Here is a 12,831-nt window from a genome sequence, read left to right as displayed (position 1 = left end):
TCAAATAATAATAAATTATAGGATTCTTATTGGTTGCCAAACAAACCAAAAAATATTACTTGGATTCATGAATCTCAAGGACTCATGAATTTGCGGATTCATGATTCCGTCAACCAAACACACTATTAGGCTATTTGGCATAAGGCAATTCCTGCTATGAATAACCTTCAAATAAGTTACATGATTTTCATTAATACGTGTACATCTTTATTTGCTCGAGGAACAAACTAACAACCATGGGTTCTTGTATTGCCTGTATGTCAAGATAATCATTAACCTTAGAATGGAAGAAGACTATTTTGTTTTTATATTTGATTTATAATTGGTAGTCATTAACCTCAGAATGATTAGCGTTGGTTCCGTTTGGGAATTTCCTCTTGTATGTTAAATTACTCATCATCAATTTTAATGAAATCACTATTAATACAAAAACAAGTCCTTTGAACATCTATCACCTTCAAATCAAAATGAAAACACAAAATGAATTTAAAAAACGTTGGGGTTAAGATGCTTTCCCCAAGTTAAGACAGTCTGGATTAAGTAACATCTACTCTTAAACTTAACATGTTCCAAATTCATGCTAACTACAACTATATTATACATAAATATAATGGTAAAAGTGAAGTAAACTCCCATTAATTCACTCGTCTCTTTCTTATGTTTTACAATTAATTTGCAGAAAGATAATAGGTGCAAGATACTACCTAAAAGCGTATGAAGCTACACACGGACTTTTAAACACCACGTATGAATATAGATCACCAAGAGACCACGATGGGCATGGAACACACACGTCATCAACAGTCGGAGGTCGAACAGTTGCAAACGTGTCAGCACTAGGCGGCTATGCCCTAGGGACAGCCACTGGCGGAGCACCGCTTGTACGTCTAGCAGTGTACAAAGTTTGTTGGCCAATTCCAGGTGAATCCTTAGCAAATGGAAATACATGCTTTGAAGCTGATATGCTTGCTGCTATAGACGATGCTATTGGAGATGGTGTTGATGTTCTTAGCATCTCAATTGGCACTAAAAAGCCTGTACCTTATACTGAAGATGGGATCGCTATTGGTGCCTTGCATGCGATTAAGCATAACATTGTTGTTTCATGTAGTGCTGGAAACTCTGGTCCCGGACCTTCAACCACCTCCAATAATGCTCCATGGATCATCACCGTCGGTGCTAGTAGTGTTGATAGATCCTTTAGCGCCCCTATAATGTTGGGTAATGGCAAGATAATTATGGTATGCACACTAAGTCTCAGTATAATATATATATATATATGTATATATATTACATCTGTACATACGACATGACTCTCGTATTCTTTTTTTATATTGTCAATGCTTACTTTGAAAACGATTTTCGCATAACAATAAGTTTGATCCATAAGTTTAAAATTGATAGTCAATAATTTACTATAAGTTGGACATATTATCCGTATCGTATTCTTAGAAGTATATAAGGTTTACCAAAATTTTAAATTTTCCAAAATTTAGTCTGCGATAAAGATCGATATATGAATCTTTGGATCTCTGACTGTTTTAACTTTGACATCATTTCTAAAATACCTTATCATATATGTGTGTGTTTCCTTTGAATTTTAGGGTCAAAGCATCTCTCCCTACAAGATCAAGGAGAAAATGTACCCACTTGTTTACGGTGGAGATGTTGGTGAACCAGGAGTTCCCAACGATGCAGTGGCAGGGTACGAATATTTCTCCTACGTTTCCAAGCAAATTGATTCTTATTAACAAAATGGTATACTTAATATTAATGTTTATAATTAATTTCACTTATGTACAGACAATGTCTTCCTGGTTCCTTATCATCTATAAAAGCAAAAGGAAAAATAGTTTTGTGCTTTAGAGGGAATGGGACGAGAGTAGGAAAGGGAATGGAAGTAAATAGAGTGGGGGGTGTAGCTATCATCTTAGCAAATACTCCGACAATCGGAACTGAGTTGTCTCTAGATGCTTATGTCCTTCCTGGAGTTGCAGTTCCATCAGATGTTGGCACACTAATTTTAAATTACACCAAGTCTACTCGAACAACTTTTGCTAAACTCTTCAGATCTAAAACAGTACTACAGGTTAAACCATCCCCTTTCATGGCCTCCTTTTCCTCCAGAGGTCCCAACCCTAATGAACCAAATATTCTCAAGGTACAATCAATCATCACATAACTACTTACTTGTTCTTACGTTTCATTTACACCATATATGTAAGCCAAGTATAAGTTTGTTATAATTATTGCAGCCTGATATTACTGGACCAGGCCTAAATATTTTGGCAGCATGGAGTGAATCAACCTCCCCAACAAAGCTTGAATCCGATAATCGAAGAGTACGATATAACATTCTTTCAGGAACTTCTATGTCTTGTCCTCATGTTTCCGCAGCTGCTGCACTTATTAAAGTTGTTCATCCAACCTGGAGCAGCGCTGCAATTCGATCAGCTCTAATGACCACAGGTTTGTACACAATCTTACATTATGTATGTGGGTAAAATAATAATTATTTATTTATTTTTTGTTTTATAAAATTAAATCAGAAAAACTAATTTAACTAATCTACTCGGTAGAAGACAACGAATGTAGAACCTGCAACCACAGAAAATTGATTGATGAGAACTGACTGAGGTAAGTGTTCAACATGTTGTCCTTGAGACAAAAATTCGCCTCTGCTCTTTTGTTGGAAATGCTAGGCAATTGGTGAACATTCGTTTATAGGATTCAACAATCACTTACAAGCTTAATAACTCTCATTGTATCTAAGTTGTATGATCTTGATAGTATATGCCCAGAACAGAACTTAAACTTCCTAAGAAAATTCGTAAAGAAATAATAGGATGAAGAAGACAAAGCTTAGGTTGTGTATTTAGGTTAAAGGGGATGACCCCATTGTTTCGTCGTGGAAATTGAATGGTTATGTCACATGATGACGACATTTACCATGAATGTTCCGTATTTTGACATCAAATCTCATTAATCTGAGACCAAGTCCATGTCCAAACCCAAGCCCAAGTCTACGGTTGTGTGATTTAAAAAAAATTGTGTTCTCTTTTTACAGAAAACTCTAGTACCCGTCATTTAGCTAACAAATTTACTTATAAGTGAAACAAACTTAATGTGTTGCTCCAACTCATTTTAAAAATTGTAGTGAGCATGTGCCTTAGAGATATAAATACGTTATGGGAAATTTCTAATATTAATATGTCATCAACATATATACACACAATCACATAAGACATTCAAATACATTTACTATACACATTGATAATGAAGAGTCAATAAACAGAACAATGAACCTCACTTTTTAATATGGGACACAGAACCAGCAAAAAGCTTAAAAACCTCTCTGACGCTCAAGTCAGTAGCTACTTCTACAGTTCAAGAATTGAATTCAAATTCTGAGTTTACAAGTTAAACCTTCGATGGTTGATTAGGCTAACAGATTAGTATGAGCGACGGAGATGATGCAGTGATAAAACACCGGCTTAGATGAAACCATTCTTTGATGGTCGTTGAAAGGATAACTTTCCTTGTTCACATATCTTTCATATTTAATAGATCCTTTCGAGGATTTTGTGGTTCGTGCACGGAAAGTTGGTTTTTTGGCGTATTTTACCTTTCACGCTACTTAGGTCGTTTGATTGCTCCGCCCAGACCGTAGACCGGGTTAGGGCTTAGGTTGGATAAACCTAGACTTGGATTCGCCTTCCCGTGTCTTGAGGCAAGACAAGCTTAAGTGTCGAGATGTTTTCTCAGACCTCCCTTGCTGCTTGAAGATCCAAAGAAGAATTATGACCAGGGTGGATTTGGTTTTTTTTAAGCCAAATCAAGGCTTAAGGCTCCTTAGAGGCCGACCTCCTAGTGCTAGGCTCAGGTGATAGAGCTTCGTTATTTGGCTGTAAAATCTCATTTTTCTTGACAAGTTGGTTCTTTTTATCCAAATCCCTCTTTAGAAATTGATCTTTACTCTAGCCATACCTTGTTGGGTTTTGTCAACTCTGTACAGTCGGATTAATTTCACTTCTGACGGGGTCAGGGATTCACCGCGATTTTGACTCAACGCGTGCAGAGATGGCTCGTTTTTAATGTGTTATAATTTAGTTTTAAATCCATTCAATATTCATCTCATCTCCACTCTTATGAGTCCAAATAGCCCTTGTCATCTGTACAAACCTTTCATGGGTAACTCTTTTCCCTCATTAATCTTTCCATCTTCCTGAGACTGTTTATTTCCAATGGTTTTTCTCCCAATACTATTTTGGTTGATTTAGTTTACATTCAAGGAAGCTATTCTAAAATGGAGGCCCATTCAAGGAGGCTATGTTAAGGGACAATTTCGATTTCAATTCATGTTCTATTAGCATGAAGGTCACAATTTCGATTTCAATTTATGTTGCATAAAACCCAATTTCAATTTCAGACAATAGAAACCCTAGTTCAAAAAAAATTTAACCCTGATTTTAATTTCACATCAAATTCAGGGGGTTTCAGTAGTTTGAATGGATTACAAGAGAGAGAGAGAGAGTACCTGGAGAAATCCTAACTGAAAATCGTTAGAGAGAGATTTGAGAGAGACACCACTTACTGAAACCCTAACTCAACCTTCTGACACCAGGCAGAAACGAAGCCTCAATCGTTAGAGAGAAAGAGATAGTTGCTTGGAGATAAAGTGGATCAATGCCCATGGTGAATTAATCGTTACAGAGAGAGAGAGAGTTAGATGAGGGGGATGAATGCTTCTCGTCAAAATCCGGACATTCCTCTCTGGTTTGGTCGTGGAATGAAGGAGGGGAAAATTCATTCGTGGTTATAAGCGCCCCAACATTTTATCTCCAAGGCGCCCCAACTATTTGGTCAATGAAACGGGGGGGTTGTTTAACTAATGGGCATTTGGGTCACTTCACATTCACTAACGGCAAGATTCTGTTAAAGTGACGGAAAATTCAAAAGAGGTGGGGGGTTTTAGTAATTATAAATGAAAGGTGGGGATTTCAGTAATGTGCATTATGAAAAGGTGGGGGTTTCAGTAATTGCACCCTATGTTAACCTCTTGAACTCGCCTTATATCTGACGTAGACACTAGTGTGATATGTTGAGGAAGCGTCCACCATCATCAATTCTGCCTTTCGAAGTCGGATTGAGGATATATGGTGAAGTTTTGGGGTTGTAAACTCCCTCGCCTTGTTCCTTGATTAGGAACACAAGGACATTGAGATAACTTTCAGGGATATGTTTCTTATCTTCGAGAGGTTTGCTCATCTATGTGGGTGCATCAGGGACATGGTCATTCCCTTTTATATTCCTTCCCTTTCAACAACTGGTAGGACTGAAGGCGGCTAGATTTCATTCTAGGTAGAGCTTTGTTTGTTTGTGATGACCAGGTGGTCAAACTTTCTTGTAGTGGCTCCCTGCCTCAGATTAGGATCCAAGCCAAATCCGTTGTTGCCTTTGGAGCTCTAACTTCTAAGAATTGGATCCAGTGTTCCCACTCCTATCAGTCTCTCCCACGACACCACATTTTTTTTCTATAATAGATCTAAAGATGTTCCTTAAGTTTGTTCTTTTTGTCACAATTTTTTTCTTTAATGGATCTTTTGATATTGAACAATGAATACTTATTTACTATTGTAGTCAATTTCTTTTTCTCTTTAGCATCGCTGTGGCTTTATGTTGCACATCTCCAACTTCTCTTGAGATTATTTGAATCATGATCGTAATCGTTCATTGTATTACCAGTTGTACTTTATGTCATATATTCATGATAGACTTAGCTGAGACCTAGTCCAGCAATATGGAAGCACTGGTTTTTCTTAGCCTTTGTTGTGTTTCATGATAAAAGACCGTCGTGACACGTCGACAGCCTCACCGTTAATTCCATCCTTAAATACTTTAACTTTGGTCACTGGCCTTTTGGCCTCCTTTTACCGTCTTTCTGGATTCACCCCAACTTTGTCTAGTTAAGTTAAGCATCTTTCCTAGTTCCGAATTGGCGTTATTCGCTTATAAATCCGCCTCAGGAAATAAAGCTACTCTTCCCCTAAATTTTGATATCCCATGACTTCTTTCTTTATTAGATTTGATATCCTCCTTTCCCAAATCGTCTTTCAACCACCTTTATATACAAGATATGGTTGAATCTTGATCTCTCCTTCGACATTAAGACCCAGACATAGTCGGCGTTCCTGTAGCATCAAAACTGCAGCCTTGTATGAGGTTAGTGTTGACTGACCACTGCATTCTTGTAAGCGAGGTTCTTGAGCTCACCTTCATCCCGCACTTCCACTATGAGTTCTAAGTGTTATCTTACGACTTCCTCATTTCTCTCAGAGTCAAATTATTTGATTCTTATGCTTAGTTTACCAATTTCGACTAGTAGTACTCCCTGCATGCTATATAACATTTTGTATGGGGTCGCCCCCGTTGGTCTCCAGAGTGTGGTTCGATATGCCCATAGAACACTTGAGGAGTTCCTCCACCCAATTTTTCCCTTGTTCCTAACCCTTGGGTTTGATAGATTGGATGAAGGTTCGACTGATTACCTCTCCCTCTATGTTAGCGGTTGGATACGATAAACTGGCGTATCTAGATTATACCTAGACTGCACTACATACGCCATAAGAACTCTCCCAAAAATTTCCTCAACTTGTGGCAGTTGAATTGAGGTTCGTGATCCATCCATTGACGAAACGTGGTTAGGTTGCGACGACGTTCTTTAAGCCTAACGACATCATCCATTGATAGCAATACATACCTCCATCTGCTCGAAAGGCGGTAGATTCCTGGTCTGTGGGATGCATGGTGATTTGATGGTATCTTACGAAAAAAAACCATGAAGTTGAGCAAGGCTTAACCTGACGTTGAATCACTAATTGATGGACTGAAGGTAAGGGAAGATTGTCTTTGGGGCAGGGTTTGTTCAAGTCGGTGTAGTCGATACACATTCTCCAAGTTTCATTATTCTTCAAGACAGACACCACATTAGCCAGTCAGTCTGGATAATAGGCCTCCTTTATCACTCCCGAGGCCAGGAGTTTTTCCACTTGATTTTCTATCTCCGCTTATTTTCCTGGAGCAAAATTCCTTTTTTTTCTCCTTTAGCGTTCCATGATCAACCTCTAGGTTTACTCGATCAGAGATAACCTACGCGTCTAATCTTGATACCTCATCCGTACAGAAAGCAACCACATGCAGGTTCATTTTCCCCTATAATTGTGGTTGTTGGGACAGTTAGGATATAATGAATGTTTAGGTAGTAATCAAAACTAATATTACCTTTTAAAGTTTTAGCCATCAAACTTTCACGAGTAAAACCAGAATAATGGTTTTTCATTTCAAATGAGAACATTATGATTTGTAGAGGCAGAAAAGTATAATTGATTTTTTGTCTTAAGATTCTTAGTAAAATAATCATTACAGTCATTTCATTTTCTGTTTTATAAAATAAATCAGAAAAGTTAAGTTTAACTTATCTACTAGGTTGAAAACAATGAAGGTGTAGTTCTCTGAATGTAAAAACCTGCAACTACAAAAAAATTGGTAGATGAGAAACTGACAGAGGCATATGTTTAACAAGTTGTCCTTAAGAAAAAGATCTCCTCGGCTCTCTTATTAGAAATGGTATGCAATTGGTAGATGTTTGCCTTTAGGATTTAACAATCACTCAAAAATTCAGTGACACTCTTTTTTTCTGATCTACAAGATCTTGACAGTATATCTCGAGAAAATAATAGAAAGAAGAGAGGAAGAAGAAGGCATATCTCGAGAAAATAATAGAAAGAAGAGAGGAAGAAGACATATCTTTTGGGTTTTGACACCAAAGTCTCACCAATACCTTGGGACCTTCTTCAACCCCAGGGTATGATGAGTCGACATCGAGGTGCCAAACAACTCCGTCAATAAGTGCTCTTGGGAGTCATCAAGACGTAGCTTTGATCCGTTGAGCGAGAGACCTTCCACACGGGACTCCCGGATCATTGTGGCCGACTTTCGTCTCTGTTCGACCAGTCGGTCTCACAGATAGGCATGCTTATACCAGTACGCTCACCGGCTCACGAGTAGAATCTTAGCTTCGCACGCCTCCGTTACTCTTTAAGAGCCATTAGCCTCAGATTAACTACCCACTTTGCAGTGTCCCCCCCACCCCCCCCCCCCCCCACACACACGAATGATCACTGCGGCGATTAATTTTGATCCAACCGTTCAGATAAGGGAATATATTACATTAGAGATGAGAGAATGCATCATTTGATTTTGTGTTACATGCAAGTCAATAAAATCTTTGTCTGTGTAATTTAAACTTTGTGAGAGTTTCTTCCTAGAGAAAATTCTAGTACCCCAAGTAAAACCGACTCTAACGGTAGGCAGTGGTGCTAGAAGACAATGATTCCCTCCAAAAAGATGACCATTCACCTCCATATATTTTTTTTTCCTCTACATGTTTCCACCAGAAATTTCATTCACCTTAATTCAATGTTGGAAAAACTTTTCATTACCAAAATATATCTCTATTGACAATTAATTATATATATATATTTAAAGTACTCGGGTCGTGTTTGTTTTTTTATAAAATCAGATCAGAAATCTGACTCCTAGTCTGAATTGCTTCGAGCCAGTATCTACAGTGATTGTTTTTGTCTAATTTGTGATGTATGACTTGTCTAAGTGGACGATTTGGGTTGTTTTGTATCCATTTAAGTTAAATATACAGATTTGGACAAATAAAAGTTTTACAATGAAAAAATAACCCATACCATTGTAGTTTGTTTCTGCAGATTTCGATCCTAAATCCCTAATATAAAAGTTAACTGAAGTACTATCCTATTTTGACTTTGCTTGCAGCTGGAGTGAAAAATAATGAGGGCAGCCTACTAACAGATGGATCAGGGAACTTGGCGACGCCATTTAGCTATGGATCAGGCCATCTACGCCCAACGAAAGCGTCAAATCCTGGCCTAGTTTATGATGCTTCTTACATGGATTATCTTCTTTTCTTGTGTACTAGTGGAGTGAAGAATCTCGACGTGAACTTCAAATGTCCGACAATCGATCACCCACCTAGCAATCTCAACTATCCATCACTTGCAATCTCCAAACTAAATAATACCATGACTGTGAACAGAACGGTTACTAATGTTGGTACTGATAAGAGCGTCTACTTTTTGATTCTTAAGCCACCAAAAGGGTTTTCTGTTACGATATCTCCCAAGATTCTTGCTTTCAAGCAATTAGGCGAGAAAAAAAGCTTCATTATTACAGTTACAAAATTGCGAAAAGACTATCTAGAAGAGGAATACGCGTTTGGATGGTATAAGTGGGAAGATGGGGTACATGTAGTTAGGAGCCCCATAGTAGTTTCTTAAGCTTATATAATATTGTATCTTCACATTTTTATTTTGTCGATTTAGAAGCTTAGTTTGTTAATGTAAGGTTCGCCTCCCATCTCTGTTTTAATGGGGAAGAAATAAAAATAAAATAAGAGATGGTGGTCGACAAAAAGAAGATGATATAAAAAGGGGTTTATGCTATAAATGTAATTCCTAGAAACATTGTAACAATTGCACATCTTTTAAATATATTTATCATATATTAAATAAATTAATGTAGCAAATACTCTTTATCCACTCTTGTGAGATCTAAAGTTTCTGAAAAGACGTAATGAGAAGATTAGGGCAAATGTATACTTTTATATGGTCAACCTTTTAAAGGTCTGGTCAAGACCGAACAGACCAGTCAATAACTCAGAAGCCCAACCCAAGTCAGTCTTCCACGAAATAAATGTGATACCAGTTCAAAATGGTTTGAGGAACATTGCAACAAAAAAAAGATGGGTTGAGGAACATAAAACCAATAGTGTTTTTTCGAAGCGAGATCTATAGTTTGTTGAATCCAACGACTAAATCTATTACATCTTCACGATTCTTTTTGTCAGGCAGTTGTAACTTACCAAAACTATATTTTTATTTTATGATTTCCTACCTAGAATATGGGAGAGAATCTTGGGAGAAAGAAAATGGTGGGGGAGCTAATAGAGGATATCATGGATTTAGTTTCCTGTTTTGTTCAGTTTGTATCCCAGGTTTTGAATGGGCAGTTAGGTATCCCACGTTTTGGATGGAGAGTTAAGAAAGAGGTGATGGGCGAACTCCATTAGCATTTTGAATTTCTTTTATAATTTCTAATGGCATTTGATTGGTTCTAACTTTGTGTTAAAGTCGATGGTAAAAGTTGTTCCTGTAGATCTAAGAAGAAAACTTATTAGAAGCAAAACAAATACGTACGAAAATCTTCTTTCTTATTCTCACTGTTTTACATAAGAGTTTATTTTTCACGTTGGTTTTTCTCCATTGTAGGTATTACATGCTATTTAAAGGAGAAAATCGTGGGAGAGCATCGTGGGAGATAAATGAAATAGTTAATATCTTATTGTTGTTCTTTCATTTGCAGGTTTTCATCTCCTTCTTCCATCTAATTCTTTTACAAATTTTTGTTCATTTGAAACCAATGTGTACTTATTATGTTTTCTTTAATTTTGCAGGTTTAGAAAGATGGTAGATCAGCAGGTTCTATCTCCCCTTGACATTGTTGGTCTGATTTTATCGAGCTTCCACAATCTTTATTCTTCTTTTACATATTACATGTGTTTTTTTTTATATTGTTTTCGCTCATGGTTTAATTTATAGGGCTTTAAAATGTCCATATCATTAGATTGGTAGTTGAACAAATATTCCTAATTTTTCATGTTTTTTTACCGAGTAAATTCTTTGTTCACAATTTAGGTTATGATGGACCCAAAGAATTGTTGGAGCTAATATCTCAAGGAAGAATTTCTTAATATTTTTCGTCTATTTCTTTTTGGTCCTTTTTGTTATATAGTAAATTGTATATTTTAAAAATTGTATGTAAGACTTTTTTCTTCTTCCCCATTTGTTTATGCATTGTTGATTTCTTATTGAGATGAACTAAAGTATGGAAGTTTCTTTTTCATTTCTTATTCAAATTATGTTCAAATTCCTTTGAGATGGAGTGTTGTATTATTTTCTTTAACCCTTGAAATGTTAATGTTTTCTTTTTTGGATTGAGAATAAATAGATTTTTCTCATTTTTTTGAGGTGAAAGTTATGTGATCTTACAAAGAGAGCTGAGAAGCAACACATAATTTTTGTAGAGATGGATATTTTTTCTTTCTAGAGGTGAATTTTATTTCTTTATTATTTGGTAAATCGATTATGTAAATTTTGTAAGAATTACAATTTTATTTTTTATTTTTTATTTTTTTTATAATTTTACACATTTTTGTCTTGATCTTTTTGTATGCTCATTGAATAAAAATAATCTAATTTTTTGAAGGGCTTGGGAGAGTAAACATAAAGACAAAAGTCTATCTTATTTGTTGTTTTTTTCCTCTCTAAAATGTAAATGGCCCGTTTTGTGAAGTTAAGTCTTTCTCCTTCCTATGGTTGAGTCTATTTTCCTTTTCCTTTTTGTAAATTTTTTTTGTAATGAAATTATTGTCAAACTAGGTGTCCACCGTGCCCTACGGGCGCGGTAAATCCTTTTGGCTAACGCCGTTACGAGTACAAATAAAGTTAAAATATTTCTCTCTTCTACGTGCTCCTATTTTGTCTGCATAGACATTTATGCGTCGTGAAATTAATTTTAGACCATTTGACATCTAATTCATCTATTAATGAAGTAATAGGTTTTAAAACTAAACTTACGAACACCTATTTCATCTTTTAAAACTAAGGTTGTTTTTTTCTATTCAGGTTAGTAGTAATTTTTTTAGTTTTCCGTTTCAACTTCACTATAACTTTTAATGTTTTTACGATAAAATACATGATAACTAGGTTCCCACCGCGCCCGTAGGCGCGGTAGATCCATCTCAGATTTGTCGGTGAAGCGTATTTTGAGAATTCTTCGAGTGTGCGTGTACCGTGATGACATCACATTAGGTCGAGCTTACACGAAGAAGTGGATGCATGACGGTGCCCATTTTCACACAATGTGGGGTCACGCGAGTACCTGTCATCTGAAATCATGTACTGATTTCGAATGAAATCACGTACTGATTTCGGATGACAGATAACCACATGTCGCCAGAAGGTGTGAAAATGGGCACCGTCGCGCATCCACTTCTTCGTGTAAGCTCGACCTAATGTGATGTCATCACGGTACACGCACACTCGGAGAATTCTCAAAATACGCTTCACCGACAAATCTGAGATGGATCTACCACAACGGCGTTAGCCAAGAGGGATCTACCGCGCCCGTAGGGCGAGGTGGGAACCGATTTGTAACAACTGCACATCTTTTAAATATAATTATCATATATTGAATAAATTAATGTAGCAAATACTATTTATCCACTCTTGTGAGATCTAGAGTTTCTGAAGAGAGGTAATGAGAAGATTAGGGCAAATGTATACTTTTATATTGTCAACCTTTTAAAGGTCTGGTCAAGACCTAACAGACCAGTCAATAGTCAATAACTCAGAAGCCCAACCCAAGTCAGTCTTCCACTCCTTCTACTAAAGGCCCACCTGAAAGATAACAATAAAGTTAGTTAATAACAAACTTTATTGTAATCTATTATTTTATTCTCACTTTATCTCTTACATCTATATAGAGAGATTTGTAATATTAGAGAAGATGATTGAAATAAAATTACACTACAAAATGGGCAGACTTTAGCTACGACCCTTTTGTTCCAAACTGCAATAAACCGTAGCTACTAGTCTCCATTTGCTATGGATATCTTCTGGTCATAGCAAATGCCGACCAACAACTACAACCTTTCTATGCACCTGCTACACATATGTCTGT

The 12,831-nt window shown here is 36.6% G+C and overlaps 1 protein-coding gene and 2 long non-coding RNA genes across 4 annotated transcripts in view; 2 read left to right on the top strand and 1 right to left on the bottom strand.

Moving 5' to 3' along the window:
• The window catches only part of LOC147544132 (subtilisin-like protease SBT5.6), a 28,433-nt gene extending 18,830 nt beyond the window's left edge, over positions 1-9,603 (top strand). Inside the window, exons 5-10 of one of the 2 annotated variants that reach the window (XM_086633745.1) lie at positions 680-1,241; positions 1,605-1,705; positions 1,804-2,161; positions 2,256-2,469; positions 2,583-2,637; positions 8,848-9,603. In XM_086633745.1, coding sequence (XP_086489871.1) covers positions 680-1,241; positions 1,605-1,705; positions 1,804-2,161; positions 2,256-2,469; positions 2,583-2,632 — 1,285 coding nt within the window. In that variant the 3' untranslated portion in view covers positions 2,633-2,637; positions 8,848-9,603. The remainder of the gene's footprint in view (positions 1-679; positions 1,242-1,604; positions 1,706-1,803; positions 2,162-2,255; positions 2,470-2,582; positions 2,638-8,847) is intronic. The other variant, XM_086633744.1, reaches the window with a different exon arrangement.
• On the bottom strand, positions 465-1,731 carry LOC147544133 (uncharacterized). Its single transcript, XR_015223275.1, has 2 exons — positions 1,651-1,731; positions 465-1,209 (listed from the first exon to the last, which is right to left on the bottom strand). It is a non-coding gene; the product is annotated as an uncharacterized LOC147544133 (long non-coding RNA).
• Positions 9,604-10,036: 433 nt separating the features above from the next.
• Positions 10,037-10,992, top strand: LOC147544131 (uncharacterized). The gene is made up of 3 exons (XR_015223274.1): positions 10,037-10,138; positions 10,359-10,452; positions 10,544-10,992. It is a non-coding gene; the product is annotated as an uncharacterized LOC147544131 (long non-coding RNA).
• Positions 10,993-12,831: the final 1,839 nt, after the last annotated feature.

This window comes from Eschscholzia californica, unplaced genomic scaffold (assembly GCF_041429995.1).
Source record: "Eschscholzia californica isolate CP2 unplaced genomic scaffold, dmEscCali1.0.p SCAF_4, whole genome shotgun sequence".
In the NCBI taxonomy this organism is placed as follows: domain Eukaryota; kingdom Viridiplantae; phylum Streptophyta; class Magnoliopsida; order Ranunculales; family Papaveraceae; genus Eschscholzia; species Eschscholzia californica.
This window is presented reverse-complemented; position numbering and strand designations above follow the sequence as displayed.